The sequence below is a fragment of the Phalaenopsis equestris genome, unplaced genomic scaffold, assembly GCF_001263595.1.
Source record: "Phalaenopsis equestris unplaced genomic scaffold, ASM126359v1 Scaffold000006, whole genome shotgun sequence".
NCBI lineage: Eukaryota > Viridiplantae > Streptophyta > Magnoliopsida > Asparagales > Orchidaceae > Phalaenopsis > Phalaenopsis equestris.
Genome location: NW_018164448.1, coordinates 466,382 through 488,952, shown reverse-complemented (window position 1 = coordinate 488,952; position 22,571 = coordinate 466,382). Strand labels below are relative to the sequence as shown.

General features: G+C 33.0%; 2 protein-coding genes across 8 annotated transcripts in view; one reads left to right on the top strand and one right to left on the bottom strand.

Moving 5' to 3' along the window:
* LOC110018189 (uncharacterized protein At3g49720-like) overlaps positions 1-5,656 on the top strand; it is a 38,957-nt gene extending 33,301 nt beyond the window's left edge. For 4 of the 5 annotated variants that reach the window (XM_020715423.1, XM_020715424.1, XM_020715425.1 and 1 more), the window contains exon 7: positions 5,401-5,656. In XM_020715423.1, coding sequence (XP_020571082.1) covers positions 5,401-5,553 — 153 coding nt within the window. In that variant the 3' untranslated portion in view covers positions 5,554-5,656. Of the gene's footprint in view, positions 1-640; positions 1,237-5,400 lie in introns of those variants that run through there. The other variant, XM_020715426.1, reaches the window with a different exon arrangement.
* Positions 5,657-6,698: 1,042 nt separating this feature from the next.
* LOC110018188 (protein HESO1) lies at positions 6,699-22,434 on the bottom strand. Of its 3 annotated transcripts, none has more exons than XM_020715420.1 (8): positions 22,271-22,434; positions 11,521-11,682; positions 10,320-10,498; positions 10,159-10,254; positions 10,001-10,070; positions 9,608-9,732; positions 7,277-7,387; positions 6,699-7,166 (listed from the first exon to the last, which is right to left on the bottom strand). In XM_020715420.1, the coding sequence occupies exons 1-8, from the start codon at positions 22,431-22,433 to the stop codon at positions 6,978-6,980; spliced, it is 1,095 nt and encodes a 364-aa protein (XP_020571079.1). In that variant the 5' UTR covers position 22,434; the 3' UTR covers positions 6,699-6,977. The 3 variants fall into 3 exon arrangements, with proteins under 3 accessions (XP_020571079.1, XP_020571077.1, XP_020571078.1); XM_020715418.1 differs by lacking the exons at positions 6,699-7,166; positions 7,277-7,387; positions 9,608-9,732; ... (2 more) ...; positions 10,320-10,498; positions 11,521-11,682 and adding exons at positions 18,452-18,965; positions 19,094-19,204; positions 20,245-20,369; ... (2 more) ...; positions 21,009-21,187; positions 21,740-21,907; XM_020715419.1 differs by lacking the exons at positions 6,699-7,166; positions 7,277-7,387; positions 9,608-9,732; ... (2 more) ...; positions 10,320-10,498; positions 11,521-11,682 and adding exons at positions 18,452-18,965; positions 19,094-19,204; positions 20,245-20,369; ... (2 more) ...; positions 21,009-21,187; positions 21,740-21,901.
* Between the last annotated feature and the right edge of the window lie 137 nt (positions 22,435-22,571).

Sequence of the window (22,571 nt, the reverse complement as noted above, 5' to 3'; positions counted from 1 at the left end):
TATATATATATATATAATAAATTAATATTAAGATAAGATATTTAAAAATATAAATATATTAGTTGCTACTTATTTAGTATTAAAGTTCCATGTACAGAATTATTTATATTAATATAAGATATATAAAAATTATAAATATGATTTTATTTTTTTAAGTTAATGAATTTAAATATATTTTGTTTATAGTAATAATTTTTTATATAATTATTTTATAATTTGAGCAATAACGATTCGAAAACGATCGAACACTTGTCTGTTCGTGTTTGGTTCGTTTATAAATCGAACTAAAAAACATTGTTGATGTTCGTCTCGTTATCAAACGAATTGAACACGAACTCTCTGGCTAGCCGAACACAAACTGTTCGCGAACGATGAACCTTTTTGATAGCCCTAGCAGGTATTATCGCCCAGCTCTCCATTATCAAATCTAGTTACCTCATATCCCCCATTTCCTTTTCTATTACTCCTATTGTACTCCATGTTTTTTTTATTTCTTTCTTTAGTGTTTCTTTCTTATTCTAATCATTATCAAATCTAGTTACTAATCTTTATTATATCTAGGTGTGGTGTTTGCTTAGATTTGGTAGTTGTTAATTTGTTTCTGAATTCAGAGACCGCCACGAACATTTTTCTTTTTTAGGGTTGTATTCGACGACATCAATTGTAACTCCTATGATATGGTGATCATCTCCATTATTTCCGGCGCCCACCTGCAACTCTAGAAGACTACAACTGCCCTTCCCTCTACTCCAAGTGACTGCAGCGGCCTGTCTATGACTTCAGAAGATTGCATGCCTCTTTCTCGCAACTCCCGATGACCTCAGCGGCTTGTCTGCAACTCCAAAAGACCGCAGACCTCCTTCCAGCGACTCTAGGTGACTGAAGAGGCCTGTTTGCGACTCCAAACTACCACAAATCCATTCCACACAACTCTAGGGCGCTGCAGATCCCAGTCTTCAATTCCCAAAGGTCGCTGACTCCCTCCAGCCACCATCTTCCCTCTCCAGCACCTCCCGATGGCCCGTCCAACTCCTCTCAGTAGTCTGTCTGCTCCTCCTAACAACCCTCTATCTCGCTGCCCACCTTCCAGCAGTCTGTCCAGCCCTTCCTAGCAGCCCACTGGTCACCTACAGTAGTACCCTCCACCCACACCTGTGATTCTCTTCGATACCGCCGCTTGCCCCCTCTTCCAATTGCCGACCAACATCATCGGTGTCCCCGAAATTCCTTCGTTATTGCTAGTCTTCTTTTTGTTATTGTTCAGTCTTGAATGTATCCAATTTATTTTTGTGTAGTATAAATTTATTTTCGTTGGCTTGGGTTAACTTCAATATCAAAAGGTGTTGTCTAGAAGGTTAAGGCAGCCATGCGGTTCTCACATGCAAAGGACGTAGGAAGGCCGCTTGTGGTTGTACTGTGTTGAGCCGCGATCAAAGGAGTCAAAGGAGAAGAATATTGTGCGGTCGATTAAAGGAAGACGAGAGGAAGGAGTTCTCATGCGTGTAAGGAGGTGGAATCACATGCAAAGGGGAAGAATAAATGTTTTTCCCGTGGATTAGGGCTCGACTGAGATAAAGGTAAGATTAAATAATATAAAATTGATTTATATATATGTGCATGTTATGTTAATATAATATTTTATTAAATTAGTATTCTTCGTTTAGGATTTTAGATTGGAGGGAAATATAAAGATGCAGAGTGTGCGAGTTAGAGAAGTAAAATTGACCCGAGCAAACTTTGGTAAAGAAAGTTTGAGTTTATATTATAATTTAATTAATGAATTTTAAAAGCAAAAAAAAAAGTTAATTAGGATTTCATAAAGTAAAATGATGAAAATTAATATTTAAATATTGTAAAGTTAATAATTAATTAAAATAATATAAATGAATTAAATTTTAGTAATATGAATATCATTTTTATTATATACGTCAATTTTAGAAGACTTGAGATCAAGGCAAATTTATGAACGAATAAATCGTCATCGAGATGAGTGCTCTTTCGCGTAAATTTACGGTAGTGCTTTGTTTATTTTATGCATCAAATTTAGAAGAGTTGAGATTAAGACAAATTTAAGAAGAAATAAATCGTCATCGAGGTAAGTGCTCTTTTTCTTAAATTTATAGTAATACTTTGTTTCATTTCAATCAATTGCTTTAATAGCTATTGATATCTATAAATTCATGTATTAGTTTATCTTAATTTGTAATCTCTCATTTTTATCTGTCATATCTGAATGTTAGTTCTCCTTATAGTAAAAATTATATCATGTTATGATTGATATTGAATATATTATTTATATAAATATATGTTTGTATGTGTATGCTTGACTATGATAGAGTCATCTTTTATGGTAGTAACGAAAGAGTGCTAAGGTACGCATTCACATTAATTTTAAAAAATATTAATATTAAACTACTTTAATTAGTATAATTTTTAGCATATGTATGTATGTATGTATGTATGTATATTGTAATGTTAATATAATATTTTATTAAATTATGACTCTTGATTTAGAATTTTATATTGGAGGGGAATATAAGGATGCGAAGTGTGCAAGTTAGAGGAGGGGGAAAATTGACCCGAGCAAAGTTTGCTAAAGAAAGTTTGGGTTTATATTATAATTTAATTAATGAATTTTAATGGCAAAATAAAGTTATTTAGGATTTCATAAAGTAAAATGATGGAAATCACTGCTTAAATAATGTAAAGTTAATAATTAATTAAAATAATACAAATAAATTAAATTTTAGTAATATGAATATCATATTTATTATAGGCATTAATTTTATACGAGTTGAGATCAAGACAAATCCAAAAACAAATAAATCTTGATCAAGGTGAGTGCTCTTACTCTTAAATTTACATAGTACTTTGTTTCTTCTATGCATCAAATTTAAAAGAGTTGAGATCAAGACAAATTCAAGAATAAATAAATGTCATTGAGGCGAGTGCCCTTATTCTTAAATTTATAGCAGTGCTTTGTTTCTTCGCAAGCAATTCAATTAATAGATATTGATATCTATAAATTCATGTATTAATTTATATTAATTTATAGCCTCTCATTTTTATCTGTCATATTTGAATGTTATGTCTCTTTATAGTAAAAGTTATACCATCTTATTTAAAGATACATAATATTATATTGTGTCATAAGATAAACATATGAATGATATTGAATATATTATTTATATAAATATATGATTGTATGTGTATGCTTAACTATTTGGAGTCACTTTTTATGTTACTAATGGAAGAATATTAAGGTAGGTACTCATTCACGTTAATATAAAAAAATATTAATATTGAACAACCTTAATTAGTATAAATTTTAGCATATGCATGCATGTATGTATGTATATAGTAATGTTAATATAATATTTTATTAAATTAAGACTCTTCGTTTAGAATTTTAGATTGGAGGGGAATATAAGGATGCAAAGCATGCGAGCTAGAGGAGTAAGATTGTTCTGAGCAAACTTTGGTAAGGAAAGTTTGAGTTTATATTATAATTTAATTAATTAGGATTTCATAAAGTAAAATGATGGAAATTAATACTTAAATAATGTAAAGTTAATAATTAATTAAAATAACAAAAATAAATTAAATTTTAGTAATATGAATACCATGTTTATTATAGACATTAATTTTAGCTGAGTTGAGATTAAGACAAATCCAAGGATAAATAAATCATCATTGAGGTGAGTGCTCTTACTTTTAAATTTATAGTAGTACTTTGTTTCTTCTCAATCAATTGCATTAATAGTTTATCTTAATTTATTTGTTTATCTTAATTTATTATTTCTCATTTTTATTTGTCATATCTGAATGTTAGGTCTCTTATAGTAAAAATTGCATCATGTTATTTAAATATACATATATTATATTGTATATCATAATATAAGCATATAAATGAGATTGAATATGTTCTTTATAAAAATATATGCTTATATGTGTATACTTGACTATGATTGAGTTCACTTTTTATGGTAATAGGGGAAGAACGCTAAGTCATTCGTGCACGTTAATATCAACAAATATTAATATTGAACTACGGTGCTCCTGTGACGGTTATATATATATAGAATGATATAAATTTGCTATTAATATAGTAAAACCCATTGAATAGTATGAAATATCGAAAGTGATCATATTCTTAAACTATCAAATCATTATAGTTCTACTATTGATATAGTAAAATCCATTGAATACTATGAAATATCGTAAATGATCATATTCTTAAATTATCTAATATTTTATACTGATTTATTTAAAGCTTAATTAATATGGATATTGGATTTTTTTTCTTGTATTACTATATTTTAAGAGTGATTATTTATTGGTTTTGATTAGCTTACTGTGTTTTAAACTAACTTTTCACGTGTAACTAATTAATTAAAAGATAAACAACAGAAAAAAAAAAAATTTGTAAAAGACGCGGACAACCTGTAATGAGGTAAATTTAATTGTACTACTTTAATTTAATTTATTTTTTGACTCTTTCATTCGATAAATGCTAGATGATTATAAGAAAATTTAATTCCCACCGTGCGATCATCTGTACTCGCCTTGGCTACTTTCAACCCTCGGGCTGGTTCGTGACAAAAAATATGTGCATAATTATAATTATATGCAGAGTCCTGGCGGGGTGTTTCACAGATTATTAAAGTGTTACTTTTGAATCATTTATTTATTTATTGGGGCATTTACATACATACCAATCGATTCCAATATATTTGTATAGCTAATACCTAGAGTTTGCCTTTTACATTTATACCATTCAAATCTTTGATATCTCATCAAAAGTACCACTATTCTAACTTTTAAAAAGCATGTCTAGGTATGGTGACGTATATGTAAAAATTGAAGTTTAGTTGTTAATATGTAAATACATAAGAATTGAGTGGTATGTATGTGAATCTTCCTTATTTATTTTTGGTAAAATAGTTTACCAAATCACACTTGTAATATACGTGGGATTATAGCTCAAGATTTGGTAACTTCTATGTTTCAACTAAACTTGCTGGCACCCAAAACCCTTGAATCATCCTTCATCCTTTTTCTCTCCAGTGCACACTTTTGTGGCCATTGATCCCTAAAATTGTTGCCCTTCTATTACTTTCTTTTACACGGAACTGCTTAATTGGAAGCAATGGGGTGTTTTGTAATTATCTTGCAAATTCTACTTGCTTATAAGTAATCAGGAAACCGTGTGGTTTTTTGGTTTATTGAAAAAACATTATTTGTCATTCCTTGAATTTTTTGAATCTTCCCTTCATACATGTTTGCCGTCTTCAGTTCAGTTGAGCGTTTGATGACTGCAAATAAAATTAACGCCATGTTTTATGAGAGTTCTCGCCCTGCTGCATGAGAAAATTGATTTCTTGCACCATTTCATTGTAGGCGAAGCTGCGGAGTTGTTCATGGTGGATAAGATATTTCATCCAAACAGGCTTGGAAGAGAACCAGACAGCTTCTAAGAAGTTTGAGCAGGCTGCAAACAAGAGGTCATATCGCCCGAACTGCCAACTTTTTCACCTTAATTCTCACAGTTGATTAAGCTCTTTCTTGTTGACTTCTGTGCTTTTGTCTGTTAACTAGTTTTATATAATGCAAAGTGTAAGTTTTAAGCTCGCAGAAATTGGATTATTATGTAAAAGCCAACTCTTACTGTTTAATTATCTTCTAGTTTGGTTGATTTGATCTCTTAATTTATTGAAGACATTGTTCTGACTCTCTTTGTGATTAGTTTTTTAAGTCGTATAACTTCAGATTTGTACATTGCAAGTAGTAACTGTTTGCACATGTTCTTTTGATTTATTTGCAATAGATGTTTTACTGTAATGTATCGGGAGTTTTTTATTTAAATTGGGTAAATGTTATTATGTCATACTGAGGCAATCTAACATCGGCCAAATTAATGGGGTTTTTTAGTTAATTTGCATTTTTCATGTATAAAACTGTAATGAGTAGATATGAATCATATGGTATTAAGTTTTGAAAACAATTGCAGGAAAAACTGAGTCTTCAAATTTACTGTATTCAGTTTTCAGTTTTATCTTAGGAGTATAGTTTCAAAGAGTAATCATATGTGGCTATTTTAATTGCAGTGTCAATTTAATTTTTAGATTTTGTTTTTTTACGAGCTGAAATACTCCTCTTATGGTCCGTTTGGGGCAGCTTATAAGTATGGGCGGCATTTCGCCGGCTTATCCGTTGTTTTACACAAAAAGCAGGCCGCGGATTTTATACTAAACGCAGGCCGCGGGTCGACCCCTGCAGACGGCCCGCGGGCCGCGTTTCAGGATAAGCAGCTTATCGTGAAACGCACAAGCTGCCCCCAAATGGACCCTTAAAGTCTGCTTTGGGTGGCTGTGATTTTTTAAAAATGTGGTTGTAAAGTCATGTAAAAAGCAATTTCTTAGAAAGCTCCAGTATAAATTATAAATATTTACTTTTAAAAATTGAAGTTTAGAAGTTAAATATGTAAATAGACAGGAATTTAAGTGTTATATATGCAAGCCTTCCTATGTTTTGAAGTTCAGAAGTTAATCATACAACTACTTGAGTATATACCACTTGAATCATCATTTTTCAAAACATTGGAAGATTTTCATATGTACCACTTCAATTCCTGTGTATTTACATATTTAACTTCTAAACTTCTATTATTACATACATGCCCACCTCCCCTATAGATTAAAAAGACAAATTTCACATTTCGCCATGCACTAAAAATTTTGATGGTATAAACATAAGAAGCAGAGTTTAGGTGCTACATATGTAAATACAAAGCAATAAAATGTCCCCTACCGAGCAGGTCCAGAAGACTAAAATAACTAAGAAGTTCATCTTACCAGCTAACAAATAAATCCACACACGGAATCCAACAGACCAAAACTCTCATAATATCAACACACTCAGATCATCCTTTGTCACACCATTTCATGGCCTTAGTGATTGATCATGTATTGGTTGCATTACATAGACAAACCCATTGATCGGATTTCAGGTCTTACAAAATTGCTAAGCAATGATGTTCGATCCATAGGTGCAGATCGCGACGAAAGCCGCCGGTACATATTTGCGAATTTCTGTGATATTTCGATAAGGCCTCGGTCGTCAACTGCTCTAGCAGCATTTTCAGTTAGCTCAAACGGATCTTCAATCTAAAGAAGCAAAGAATGTAAGAATTGTAAAGATCAAATTTTGCAGTATTGTAAAAAAAACCTTGAATATATGGTTTCATTTGGGAGTGAAATGATACAAAAGTACATACAAAGAGTCTTTGTGATTTCCATAACCATATGTTATTGATACCAATTGGTTTCCACTGTCCCGTGTGAGTTGAGATGATATAATTTGAGGCCATAGAGCCGAGTCCAGAAAACTACGTTCAAAAAATGCAGAAACTGTCACTTTGTGAAAAAAAAATTAATATAAATTGCACCAGTAAATCAATTGTTAATTGCAATGAAAATGATACTAATAAAAAGTACTATGATGATCAATTCAAATTTCAAAGAGTAGTTTGATATGAATAACAGATGTGTGTCCTCTATAGAAATTTGAAAATGACATTAATATATGTTGAAATTCAGAATAACGCATAATACAGAATAATGTCATTTATATGAAAGGGGTATAAATAACCCTTACATAAATCCTAGAATAGAAAAGATAATAAAAAGGAAATGATATGAAAGGAAAGATATATCACTTAATATCTCCAATAATCAATTCATATTAATTATTATGAGATATTAAAAATAGCATAAAATAGGAAAAGAAATATCTCCTTAATCTAAGAAAATAATTTATTTCTCATAACTTATCACATGAATAAATTATTTCGTAATACAATTCCTAACACTCTCCCTCAAGTTCGGAATGTATGTTAATAATTCCTAACTTGCTAAATAATATCGAGAATTGAGAAGCGTTTAGTGGTTTTGTGAAAACATCTGCTGGCTGCTCTAAAGTGGACACGTGAGTCAACTTTATCATTCCTTCTTAAATCTTTTCCCGTATGAGATGACAACCAATCTCTATGTGCTTTGTTCACTCATGGTATACCGAGTTCGAGGCGGTGTGAAGTGTTACTTGGTTATCACAAAATAAATTGACAGGATGTGAATGTATGATCCCCAAATCCTGCAGATTATTCTTAGCCAATGGACAAATCAAACAATAAAAAAAATAACAAATTTTTTTAACGTAAAATAAGAGATTTAAGGGGGGGTTTAAGCAAACAATACACAACAAATTTTAAATAAAAGAGTTCTGCAATTTTAATATAAAGCTAAATCTAAAGCCTCCATAGCTTCCACCGGAACACAAGGAGATTTATTTTGCACCTAATATGTTGCTCGGATGCATGAAAACCCTGACTTTGTGGCCCATTGATTGTGGTGGCAAATTGGTTTTGAACTTAGCCCTGACGACGCCATTGTTGTCGTGGGGTCGAGTTCTGCGCCATTCACGCTTACCCGCAAATTCAACTCTGCCACTTTGTCGCTCGGAAAAGAGGGTGAAGGGTAGGCAAGGCGAGCGTGTCAGGCTGTACGTTCGTGCACCATACTTGGATATAAGAGGTTGAAGTCTCGACCACTAAACGCTTCTCAATTCTCGATACTACTCAGCAAGTTATGAATTATTAACATACATTCCAAACTTGAGGGGGAGTGTTAGGAGTTAGAGTTATACTAGATTAGGAGTTATACTAGAAAATAATTTATTCATGTGAGAAGTTATGAGGAATAAATTATTTCCTTAGATTAAAGAGATATTCCCTTTCCTATTTTATATTTATTTCCATGGATTATGAATTATTTGTTTTCCTATTTTATGTTATTTCATAATCCATGGAAATAAATATAAAATAGGAAAGAAGATATCTTCTTAGTCTAAGAAATAATTTATTCCTCATAACTTCTCACAGGAATAAATTATTTTCTAATGTAACTCCTAATAATATATTTTACAATGATTCGTGGTTAATGATATATTGGCCAGCATAATATCTTGTTTTCATTTATAATCATTATTTGATGTTGTAGTTAACTTTAGCTGCACTTGTATAATATATCAATGTTTATGCATAAGCATACTAAGATAACCTCTCATGTTTGAATGTGTAATTGTGTCTACAAGCATAAATGTAAGTATGTATTGAAACCACATAAGTCCCCATTTATTTGCTTTAGTTTAGAAAAACATATATGATAAAAGTCATGAGATCGAAGATTTCATATCAACACTATCTTTTAAGCTCTACAAATGCTCTCAAAATCTCCTCAATGTAATATGTTGGTTTCACATACAAATGAATGAAAACATAACTCGCATGCGCACAATCGCACGCACAAACATATATATACACTCATCCATAGTTTAGCATATTAAAAAATACCTCTATCATGGTATTGTATTTTAACACAACAACCTTTATCACATGTATGTGTTAGTAGTTGAAAACATTTTAGGAACTTCAATTCAACATTCTAATGGGTTCATCAAACTATCATGCCGGCTCCTTAATCATTGACAAAGAAGCCTTTAAAAAATAGATTTGCAAAGAAAATAATTGGCATTGTTAACATAGCATTACCTTGTCAAAGAAGGAAATAAGGAGCTGACAAATAGAGCTTCGGTTTCTCTGACCGGAAATTCGAGACCTATAACTCGCAATTTTGGCGGAAATAGAATCCTCTATTTGTTTCAAAGTAGCATCACCTTCATGAGAAAGAAAGGACAATAAGCATGACATCTATCAACAAAACATCCATTGACTGCAATAACGCATTACATTTATCATATCAAAGATTGGAAAAGCTCGCAGCCCTATACTTAAGATTATCAACATATTTTTCTGATTATTTTAACAAAAAAAGCTATAAAAAAATAAAGACAGAGAAAGAGAAAGAGTCAAGGTATCAAGAGTATTACGAAGTAAAAGTTTTACTTCACATTCTCATAGAAGAATCAAACAGTAGTCATATACCTTTAGCATCATCAACAATTCTACCTCCATATAAATCCTTGAGAGGGGGAAAAATTGCAGGCCTGCATGTCTTATATTTAAAACGTTGAAACATTAAAACCAAACCAAGACCAGATTAGTTAGTGTTAAAGCTCGAAAACACGAGGGATGAGGAAAACCTGAAAGTGGAAGATGGTCATCAGGCAAAGTGAGTAAGAATTTAAAGTCCCATTTTTTGGGTCAACAATCTGTTGTGCTTTAGCGATTTCTTTGATCTGTGTTGAAGAATACAATAATATAAAACAGGAAGCTGCTCATAAAAATCACAAAGAAATCATACCAATAAAACAAATTCACGGAACCGCTCATCAAGGTCGCTGATTAAACGTAGGACATAGGATTTCACATAACCGGCATGGTTATCGATAGAGATATCACAATTGATATTGTAATATTTGCTCTGATACACAACAATAGGTACTCTAGCAGTTCTGACAAACTCAATTTTACTTGCAACACCTGGAAAATAAAGTCATAATCAAATACCGCCATTGAAGGACAATCACTAATGAAAAAATACAAAGGAGACCCAAACTATTTTACTTCAAATAAATGGAAAAAACGAATTAAGATTTTTTAACTAAAAGTAACAAGAGGATTGGAGAAAAGAAAGAAACAAAATGTTATCACTTTCTTAGCGTTACAACATATGTCAAAAACAGGGCTATCAAAAGAAAAAAAAAATTATCTATAGCTCTGCACATTCAACAAATTTCAAATTGGTGCTGCGTGTAAATAAAACTCCTACAGAAAAAACAAATATGACTCAAGAACAAATTTAGCCTTCCTACAGAAAAATAATTCTTACCCGTGGCTTTATGCAATATCTTTAATAATGACACATCCAATTTATGAATATTTAAGCATGTGAATATCAGCATTCTCAATGCTAGTTCAAAGATACTTAAATATTTGAACTTCAATTATTAAATCTCTAGCCAAAGGAATGTAAAGTACACTAATCTTCAACCAAAAAAGTTATCAAATATGCAAATCAAATAGTCACATACAATTAAGGTAAATTACACTAATACATGCATGGCATGTCTTGTTGTGTTGGCCAATTTTCGGTCCCTGCTAAAACTCGTTTTTATTCTAAAATGGCTTCAACATAATTTTGAAAGCGTCAGACATAAGTCTTGCCATTAAAACTAAAAGATGCACCTCAACTTACAATCAACATCTTAAAATGGATGATAGCGGAGAAATAGTGGCTTAACATAGGCTGATTCACATAAGTGACCTTGAAACTCACATAATATTTAAACTGTAAGTATCATAATCACATGCAAATCAAATTATGATTGAAAATAAGAACATTGTTTCCCTTTATATGAACAGTGCAATTCAGTAAAATTTCGATTCGAGTTTTAATTAGTCCTTCTATTAATGTTTATGTTACTTATAAATTAAACTTTAGCAATAATTTTCAAGAATAGACAAATTTAAACACGAAACATAATCGCAGCAGATGAGAATACCAGTTCTTTGCAGAGCCCATGCTATTTTCTGCAGTATATTTATTTTGCGAAATCTTGTTGCAGGAGAGGAGCTGGACTGTGTCAAATCAATAGATATATCCAAATCACCCCATTTGGTGTAAAGGTTTGAAATAAAAGATCCAAATGGCCTGAGAGAACAACCTGCATCTTTAAGAAGACCATGTTAAATTCGAGAATACTAAAATATCAGACTAATAATCATCATTAAATATGATAAAAGAATTAAACCATGAAGATTTAAAACATTTCTTTGCACTATCAAGCTTAAGGAACTTTAATGACATGCTATTTTATAAATTATCAATAGCAGCAATTTTTTTTCTTACAAAGTTCAAAATTACAACCCTGTATTTCCATAACAGACAACTGCCAACAACCACCCTGGAAAGTATTTGGCCGCAATAGCAAGTTCAGAAATGCATGGAATAAGAGGTCATTTTAAAAAAAAAAATTAAGTTGCGGAGAAGTGCCATATGTAAGAAGCGATCAGAAATGTGCACATAGGACCAAACAAATTATGTATTAACAAGGTGCTATCTGTAAACAATAAAGCTCATTAATGACATTTTGTCGCTTAAGAGTATCATCTGAAGAGGGTTCGAGGAAAGAAAGGATTTCCTTTACACAAAGCTCTAACTGAGAATCAACATATATGTCTGATGGCTGAGAATAGGCCATCATGGAACTTGAATGAGCAGCAGGCGAAAAATAAACTCCTATAAAATAAAAATTAAATTAACAAAACAATAGAAAAGAGAATCAAATGAACAAATAACATCATATTAACTTTTCCAATTCAAGTAAATTATAAAACAAAAGTTGAACATGTAACAACTTTTTCAGGTTTTTGGATTATGCCAACTATGGTTTATTCAATCTTTTCCTCTACCTCATGAAACTTATTCCCATAATCCTCAGGGCACCACAATATGATGGAGTTTGAAGCTCTTGCAACCCATAGTTGATCGAATTCCTTCCGTCGCATACACATTTAATTTTCTAACTGTTAAAGCTCGTCTTACATACACATGTGATATTATCATTATAAAATTATAAGTCATCTTCATGGTTTGAAGGATTTGAACCATCTCTCAAACCAAGAACAGATACTTGCTCCACTGCCTGCTGTCTTTAAACAAGGGATTTACATAGGCAATGCCTGAGTAATATCACCTTGAATACCTTTTGACATGCTGATTCAATACAAAAAATAAAAAAAAGAAGGAAAGCAAGAGTAGAAATGAAATTTTCGGCATTGTTCTCAACAAATTTTCCCAGCTTAGTGCTCCTGTGACTGAAGTTGAAGCAGAGTTGTACCTGGAAGTTGCAAGGGTTTATGATAGTCACATATTCATCTAATGCAAAGATAAAAGCCCTAGTGTTGTTCTCAGGACTGAGACCAAAATCCTGATAAAGCATTCAAAGAATAAACTTTTTATAGCATAATACAAGTTTAAAGCCTCAATATCCTTGAATGCAGGCAAAACGCAATTGAAAACCACAGACTTGAGAGCAGAAATTAAAACCATTGGCTTCTGGAACTGAAGGGAAAGAAAGTAAGATTCTGCAGTGCAGAGTGTACCGACGTTCGGGAGTAAGCTGCGAGGAGAAGGCAATCAGCTAGTGCAGAGAGAGCGATCTCGCTTAGAAAATGCCCTAATCGCACCTAATAATTTCTCTCATTTTTGAGGCCCGGAGACGAAAGCGGGCACTGAGTAGCATTAGAGTCGTCCTTTCGACAAACTGTGGTGCCTTCAAAAAAGTGATGCCAAGCGTCGGCCATACGCTTCCTTAGAACTCGCCGATTCTACTTTTTTTTGCATTTATACCTACCAAATCTTTTATATCACATTAAAAATACCATCGCTTCTAACTTTTTTTTATATGAAATACTTTATTTCTTAGTGAATGTATAAGTGCTGTTTTTAATTTAGATGTGTTGAATTTAAATTTGTCATGTGAGACACATCCAGAGAGTATGGTGAGAACCTTGAGAGAGAAATTGAAGTGGGAGAATGAAATAAAATAACACCTATAGATTTGTCCTATAGGGACGAACTAGGCTATTCCCAAATTCTTTGGCCCATTTCATATATTAAAAATAGAAGTTACAAAAAGAAATGGGTTAGAAGAGAAAAGAGGATAGAGTTCTCTTTATAGAGTATGAGTCTAGAGGGAAGAGCCAAAAACCATTTTTACATATAATGAACCCTTATTTTTATAAGATATAGAGTTAAAAACGTATAAAATTACATATTTATAGCTAATTCTTACTTTTTTTTCGTATGAACTATATCTTTTGCTCTAGAGCCCTCGGGTCAGTTGACCAAGCTGGTGTCGATCGTATATTTCATTTTGGGAAGTTGGTCAGTTCTGAGAGTGGTAGCTGGTCGATCTTAGAGTGACCGTTCAGCCTGTTTGACTTGATTCTAGTGATCTTTAGAATTTTTTTTTAGGAGAGTTGTTGTGAGAGTCTTATATTGACACTTGGAAGATTGTTCAGGGTACTTAGACCTCGTTCGCTCTTCGAAAACTGTATGCTCTCAGTAGACCTAGGTGAAACTTTGTTCGCTCGATCGCCTGGTTGTCAGTCAATTTTAGTATACTAGCTTTTGATATGGACTGTCAGATTATCTTGATATTTGTGCAGATTATTTTTTAGGTGTCTAAGATCTCAAACACGTAAATACATAAGAATTGAGTGATATGCATATAAATCATCCTAAAAAATTTAAAAAAACAGAGAAAAAGCAAATGAAAAAGAAGAAATATAGAACTTTTGTTAAATCGTGATAAATTTGTATAAGAATATTTTTTGATATAATTTTTTATTCTGGACGATTTACATATCACACGCAGAATATAGTATTTACAACCCATCAGGTCACCGCATCTCTCTATTTCACCGTGGCTATTCTCTTATGTTGAGAAAATTAGGACGAAGAAAAACAATAACGACACAAATCCAGAAGAACAAATAGATTTAACGAGGTTCGACAAAGACGCCTACGTCTTATGGAGCAGAGCGGCGGCTTCCTTTCAATATTCAGAAAAGAGGTTAGAGAATAGAGGTATCCCACTTGGGGTTACTAACATGCCTATTTATAACCCCAGGAGTAAATCTTAAGCACAATATGTAATTACAACATTACCCTTATACCATCCCACGGGGTTTTGCCCCCGCACCCCAACCCCAATTTTGACAGATTCTTGTGCTCCGCCCCGCTTCGATCCAGCGACTGTCCCTATATGGTATGGGAGTCATACCATAACAAATCTCCATCTTGGCGAATATCCAGCCCCTTAGGAGAAAAATACATGGGAGTTACACCTGCACCACTGTGGGTTGGGCCACCATGCTTCTCTAGCAACTGCAAACATTCAACAAGTCCAGGCAATGCAAGAACTTGTTGATGGTAACTGGTTTGGTCAACATATCAGCTGCATTCTCATCAGTATGAACCTTCTGCAACAAAATCTCCCCAGAAGCAATCAACTCTCTGATCTTGTGAAACCTGACATCAATGTGCTTGGTTCTCGCATGATACACTTGGTTCTTAGCCAGATAAATAACACTCTGACTGTCACAATGCAACTGAACTCCACCTTGCTCAACGTCCAGTTCCTTTACTAGCTCAGCAAGCCATAAGGCTTCTTTAGCAGCTTCAGCTACTGCCATGTACTCTGTTTCTATTGTAGATAATGTCACAATAGACTGAATTGTTGATTTCTAACATATAAGCTCTCCACCAAGAGTAAACACATGCCCAGTTGTAGATCTTCTGCCATCCAAATCACTTGCATAGTATGAATCAACATACTCCACAACTGAAGGATCATTCTGCTGACTGCAAAAAATAATTCAATGTCTTACAGTACCCTTCAGATACCTGAAAATCCACTTGACTGCTTCCCAATGTCGCCTTTTAGGTTTAGCCATGTAATTGCAGACTTGACTAACAACATGAGCTAAATCAGGATGAGTACATACCATTGCATTCATCAAGCAACCAACTGCACTGACATATGAAACCTTTGTCATATCTTCAATTTCTGTATCAGTCTTAAGACCTTGTTCTGAAGAAAGCTTAAAATGATTTGCCAAAGGAGAAAATGATTTGCCAAAGGAGTGCTTACAGGCTTTGATTTGCTCATCTCAAACATTTTCAACACTTTCTCAACATAGCATCGTTGAGATAAACATAATCATCTTGAGCCTCTGTCTCGATGAATCTTCATTCCAAGAATCTTCTTCGTAGAACCCAAGTCTTTCATGTCAAATTCCTGACTCAATAAAGCTTTCAAACCACGGACATCATTCATATTCTTTACAGCAATCAGTATATCATCAACATACAGTAAAAAAAAAATAGAACATTCATCAAGGCTCTTCACATAAATACAACAATCATACTCACATCGCTTGTAGCCAATTTGTATTATGTCATGTAGGAGTCGAACCGCTTTTACCATTGTCTTGGAGATTGTTTCAACCCATACAGTGATTTCTTTAACCTACAAACCAGATGCTCATGTCCAAGTTGAGTGAACACTTCTGGCTGTTCGATGGAAATTTTCTCCTCCACATCACCAGTTTTAACATCCATCTGCTCCAAATGCAAATCCCAAATAGCTACTAATGCAAGCACTGCCCTGATTGAAGTATGTCTGACCACAAGAGAAAAAATTTCATCATAATCTATCTCTTTCTACTGCGAAAATTCTATTACAACCAGTCGAGCCTTGAACTTTTCCCCTTCTTTTTCTAATACTGCTGGTTTCCTTTTGTAGACCCATTTGCACCCAATAGCCTTCTTTCCCTCTGGAAGTTGAATTAGCTCCCATGTGCGATTTTTCTACAAAGACTTCATCTCCTATACCATTGTACCTATCCATTTTTCTTTCTCCTGGCTAGTGATAGCTCCTTGAAAAGTGGTTGGATCATCGCTGCTGATGAGAAGTGCACAAGAGACCAAACCTTCATAATAACCCAATCTACTAGGAGGTCTTACATTGGTGTGTCTCTGTCTATCTCTGGTTAGATTATAATTTTGCAGATCATCTGGAATAGAATCACCAAGTGTTAGATTTGAACTTTCACCTCTCTCAGAAGCTACTGGTTGTTGTTCTAAATCTATCTGCACTGCATCTGAACTGGAACTCTTCTCTGACACTTTGCCTTGATTCTGCTGTTACATAAACTGTTCATCAAAAACTACATCTCTGCTGATCACCATCTTCTTTGCAATCGGATCCAAAAAATTGTGTCCTTTCACACCTTTCTTATAATCTAGAAAGATGCACTTCTATAGATAATGCTTGTTAAGATTCATGTTGTCAAAAGAGCTCGTTATTTTATAAACTCGTATTTGATTTATTTGTTAAATAAGCGAGCTAAATACAAATAATTATTTTGAGTTTGACTTATAAACAAACCGAGTAAAAACAAACATGTTTGGATCTTTTTAGTTCAAATTAATTAAATAACTAAATAAATGATTATTACTACAACCTTTACATGTATAATTTATTTTTATTTAAAAATGTTACAACTTATTATTTTTTAAATCTTCCGAGTTAAATTTGATTTGAGCTCAACATGAGCTACTTCCAAGCAAAAAAAATTTTGATTGAGCTGAAAAACAACGAACACAGAGCTTGCTCAAATTTATAAAACCACTGCAAAATTTGTTTGCAATGAAAACTGCTTTCAATTCTTTTGCAATGTTCATATTACTGCTATAAGGAAAGTTGACAGTGGCCTAAACATCTGCGAAGGGTAGATAAAATTACGCAAAACTAAGATATAGCGGAAAAAATATTACATGAGGACCCTGCAGGTAGAGCTACCTACGTAGTCAATCACGAGCTGACACGTCGACCCGGCCTGACCGTGTTATAGAAATATTCTCTTCGCGTTATTCTGAATATTTTTCACGTTATTTATGTATTATTAATTTGTTATTAGTGTGTTATTCATGAATAACACCTCAATAACACACCAATGACACATGAATAACGCGAAAAATATTCAGAATAACGCAAAGAGAATATTCCTATAACACGGTCGAACCGAGTCACGCTTTTTTAATGTGTTATTGATTTGTTATTCATGTGTTATTGTTGTGTTATTGAAGTAATATTTCCACATTATTCATGTGTTATTGATATTATTGTTTAAAGAACAATAATATCTCAAAATCACCTCAATAATACATCAATAACACATGAATAATGCACAAAATATTTAGAATAATGCAAAGAAAATATTTAGGGTTTAGGGGCACGTGTCAGCTCGCGATTGACTCCGCAAGTAGCTCTACCTGCTGAGTTCTGATGTAATATTTTTTCGATATAGTGACATATAAACATATTTTTATTTGAAATCAAAATAAGCCAATTCATCTGGAATAATATGATCCAAAGTTGAACCTGCAGGCTCATAATCGGCTCAATCTCCACCGTTCTTTAAACGGAGAGTGCTGGAGAAATCAGATCATATTTTTTAGGGGCATTTACACAAAGAACCCATTTAGAGGCATTCTTTAGGGGGCATTTAGTGGTATATTTCACTCCTAAAATGTTAGTAATCGTGGTATTTATTAAAGACTATATGAAAATCAAAATTTAGATGTTAGATATGTAGATAAATAGGAATTGTGTGTTCCATCCAAAATTATATTTGGTTGTCAATTCTCAAAAAAAAAAAAAAAAAAAAAAAATCAATATTAAATTTAAACTCTACAAACTCTCTTAGAAGGCCTTCAGTAATAATAATTTTAATTTAAAATCTAAAATAAATATAAAAAAAATCATCAATTTTTAAAAAGTAACAAAATGACCCCTCAAAAAAATTCAGCAACTATGAACAAGAACTAGATAGAACAAAGCATTGGATTGAGTCTTCACCTTGCCCCCAAAAAACCATTAAAACATAAATTTTATGGAGATTACATGTTCTCCTGAGCAGTTCCAGGCTTCCAGCAGACTAAAAGAACTAGTGTCCATATAACCAATCTAATAAATAATCATCCACACATGAATACAACAGACCAAATTTCTCATAATATCAACACTCAGATCATCCTTTGTATCAACATTCCATGGCCTTATGATTGATACTTCCCATCCCATCTCCCAACATAACCGTGTTGACTACTCCCTGGACTAGCGAAATAACCCCGAGGCTGTTTGGTCCAATCCACATGAGGTTGGACCTGATCATGTATTGGTTGCTTTCCATAGACGAACATTGATCTGATTTCTGGTCTTACTAGACTGCGAATCAACCACGTTCGATCCATCGGCGCAGAGCGCAATGAAAGCCGCCAGTACATATTTGTGAATGTCTGCACTATCTGAGTAAGGCCTCTGGAGTCAACAGATCTAGCAGCATTTTCAGTTTGCTCAAAAGGATCTTCAATCTAAAGAAGCAAAGAAGGTCATGATTGTAACCGTCAATTTGTATGTTTGAAAGAAAATTTTAATGTTTGGTGTAATCGGAGAGTGAAATGATAAAGGGAGAATATGAGGTCTTCCTGACAGTACATACAAAGAGTCTTTGTGAATTCAATAACCATTTGTTGTTGATGTCAATTGGTTTCCACTGTCCTGTGTAAGTTGAGATGACATAATTTGAGGCCGTAGCATCAAGTCCAGAGAACTACGCGCAAAAAATGCAGAAACTGTTACTTTGTGAAAATATTGCACGAGTAAATCATTTGTTAATTGTAATGAAGATCATACTGATAAAACTATTTTCTTATTAGAGCAGTGGTGAAAATATAACTTCAAGCTAAGCTTCACGCTCTGACCATAAAGAATTAGATAAAAAAAAATTGGAAGGAATCATTAAGTGACATTTGGTCTTGAACCGGGCTAATTTTATTATTAGATATCATTTCCTTTCAATATTATTATAAAAAGCTTAATGCAGGAAGCATGGCCAACTATAATTTAGAGGTAATGAACGTCATAACGAGTTTTTCTCAACCCGAACGCACGCAAATGGAGTTTTATTTATGTATTTCTTGATAAATCGAGCATAAATATCAAATAGTTTGATGTCAATATCAGATATGAGTGTCCAACGAAAATTTCAAAATGGCATGAATATCTTTACAATGATACATGGTCTATTGTATTTTAGCTAACATAATATTTTTTTTTTCATTTGAAACTATTATTTGATGTTCTAGTTAACTTCAGCTGCACATGTATATAGTATCAATGTTTATGCATAAGCATAATAAGATAACCTATCTTGTTTGCATGTGTAATTATGTCTACAAGCATAAATGGTTGTATGTATTAAAACAACGTAAGGTCCTATTATTTCTTTCAAACATAAACGGTAAAAGACATGGGATCAAAGTTTGAAATCAAAACTATTTTTAAGCTCTACAAAAGCTCTCAAAATCCCCTAAATGTAATTATGTTGTTTTAAAATACAAATAAATAGAAATAAATTATTATCTTCTAAAACATAGCCTGATCGCGCGCGCGCGCACATATATATAATCCGATCTTTTCAAGACATGTCAACTCTCCACATGGTATTGTACCTTAAGCCAATGTATGTGTGAATAGTTAAAACATTTTAGGGATTTCATTCCTAAGTTCCAACTTAGTTCACATGGGCAATGATGACTTTCAAAAATAAATTTCCAAAGAAAATAATCAGTATCAACAACATAATATTACCTTGTTAAAGAAAGAAATAAAGAGCTGACAAATAGAGCTTTGGTTTCTCTGACGGGAAATTTGGGACTTATACCTCGCAAGTTTTGCAACAAAGGAGTCCTCTATTTGTTTCAAAGTATTGTCACCTTCATGAGAAAGAAAGCACAATAAGCATGACACCTATCAACAAACATTGCATTAACTGCAATAACACATTACATTATCCTATCAAAGATTGGAAAAGCCAGCAGTCCTAGCCAAGAGCATCATCACATTTTTCTGATTCTTTTTAACCAAAAAAACTATCAACAAATAGAGAGAGAGAGAGAGAGAGAGAGAGAGAGAGAGAGAGTGATTCGAGGAATCAAGCATCTTATTAAGTAAAACCATCACATTATCATAGAAGAACTAAAACACTACTCATATACCTTTTATAACATCATCAACAATGTCTCCCTCATATAAATCCTTGAGAGGTGGAAAAATAGCAGGCCTGCATGTCTTATATGTAAAACATTGAAGCATTAAAACCAAACCAAGTCCCAAATAGTTAGTGTTAAAGCTCCAAAATACGAAAGGGTTAAGGAAAACCTGAAAGTGGAAGATGATCAGCAGGCAAAGTGAGTAAGAATTTAAAGTCCCTCTTTTTGGGTCATCAATCTGTTGTGCTTTGGCAAATTCTTTGATCTGTGTGTTGAAGAATACAATCATATACAATCTGAAGCAGTTCATAAAAATCAAACAGCACAATTAGTTAGATCACTGCCACGACGAATAAATTTTACCAACAAAACCAATTCACGGAACCGCTCGTCTATGTCGCTGATAAAATGTAGGTAATACGACTTGATGTAACCGGCATAGTTATCGATAGAGATATCACATGATATATTGTAATATTTGCTCTGATACATAACAATAGGTACTCTTGCTTTTTTGACAAACTCAATTTTACACGCAACACCTGGCAACGAAAGTCATAATCAAATACCACTGTCGAAGGACAATCACTAAAGAAAAAAGACAGAAGAAACAGCAACTATTTTACTTCAAATAAATGGAAAAGGCACATGATGGTTTTTTTTCAACTGAAAGTAAGAAGAGGATTGGAGAAAAGAAAGATACAGCATGTTGCCACTTTCTAATGTTACAACATATGTCAAAATAGGGCTATCACAATAAAAAAAAATGTCTGTAGCTTTACACATTCAACAATTTTTATGTTGGTACTATGTGAAAATATAACGCATATAGAAAAACACATCTTGAATTGAGAACAAATTCAGAGTGCCTATAGATAAAAAATTCTTATACATTGTTTTATGCAATATCTTTAATAGTGTCACATTCAATTAAGCTTGAAAATAAGAACATTGTTTCCATTCATATGAACTGTGTAGTATTTTGAATTCTAATTCGTCCTTCTGTTAATGTTTACTTGTACTTGAACTTTTGCAATAATTTTCAAGAATAGACAGATTTAAACATGAAAGGAAATCATGGTAGATGAGAATACCAGTTCTTTCAATTGCCCGCATTATTTTCTTAAGTACATTTAGCTTGTGCGATCTTTTTGCAGGAGAGGACCAGGATTGTGTCAAATCAAAAGATATATCCAAATCACCCCATTTTGTGTAGAGGTTTGAAATAAAAGATCCAAATGGCCTGACATAACCATCTGCAACTTTAAGAAGGCCATGTCAACCTAAATTATAGAATACCAAAATATAGGATTCATAATCATCATTAAATATGATAAAAGCATTAAAATATTCCTTTGCACTATCAACCTTGAAGAATTTTAATGACATCTTATGTTATAAATTAAATCACTACCATGTATTTCCATAACAGACAACTGCCAAGAAGCTTGAAAAGGAATTTACAAGATTAGCAAGTTCAGAAATGCATGGAAGAAGAGGTCATTTTCAAAAAAATTTAAGTGATGGAAAGGTTCTATATGGAATAAGTGATCAGAAATGTGCACCTAAAACCAAACAAATTATGTAATGGCAAGGGTCTATCTATAAACAATAATAGCAATCACCTATTAAACTTTGGTCAGTCCCAAGAGCACGTGCAAGCTCCTTAAGAACATTCTGCCGCTTAAGAGTATCATCCGCAGAAGGTTTGATGAAAGAAAGGATTTCCTTTACACAAAGCTCTAACTGAGAATCAACATATATGTCTGATGGCTGAGAATAGGCCATCATGGAATAGGCCATCATGCAACTTGAATGAGCAGCAGGCGAAAAATAAACTCCTATTTAAAAAAATATCAAATGAGCAAACATAAGAAAAGAAAATCATCATATTAGCTCTTGCAAACTATAGTCGAACATAACCAT

What these genes read in the sequence shown, in the direction of transcription:
- LOC110018188 (XM_020715418.1), bottom strand. Translation starts at nt 22,433, where the DNA reads ATGGCCTATTCTCAGCCATCAGACATATATGTTGATTCTCAGTTAGAG. An exon ending in GACTGACCAAAGTTTAATAG is followed by an intron (nt 21,908 to 22,270) that starts GTGATTGCTATT and finishes GCCTTCTTAAAG; the next exon opens with TTGCAGATGGTTATGTCAGG. An exon ending in TGAATTCACAAAGACTCTTT is followed by an intron (nt 18,966 to 19,093) that starts GTATGTACTGTC and finishes TTGCTTCTTTAG; the next exon opens with ATTGAAGATCCTTTTGAGCA.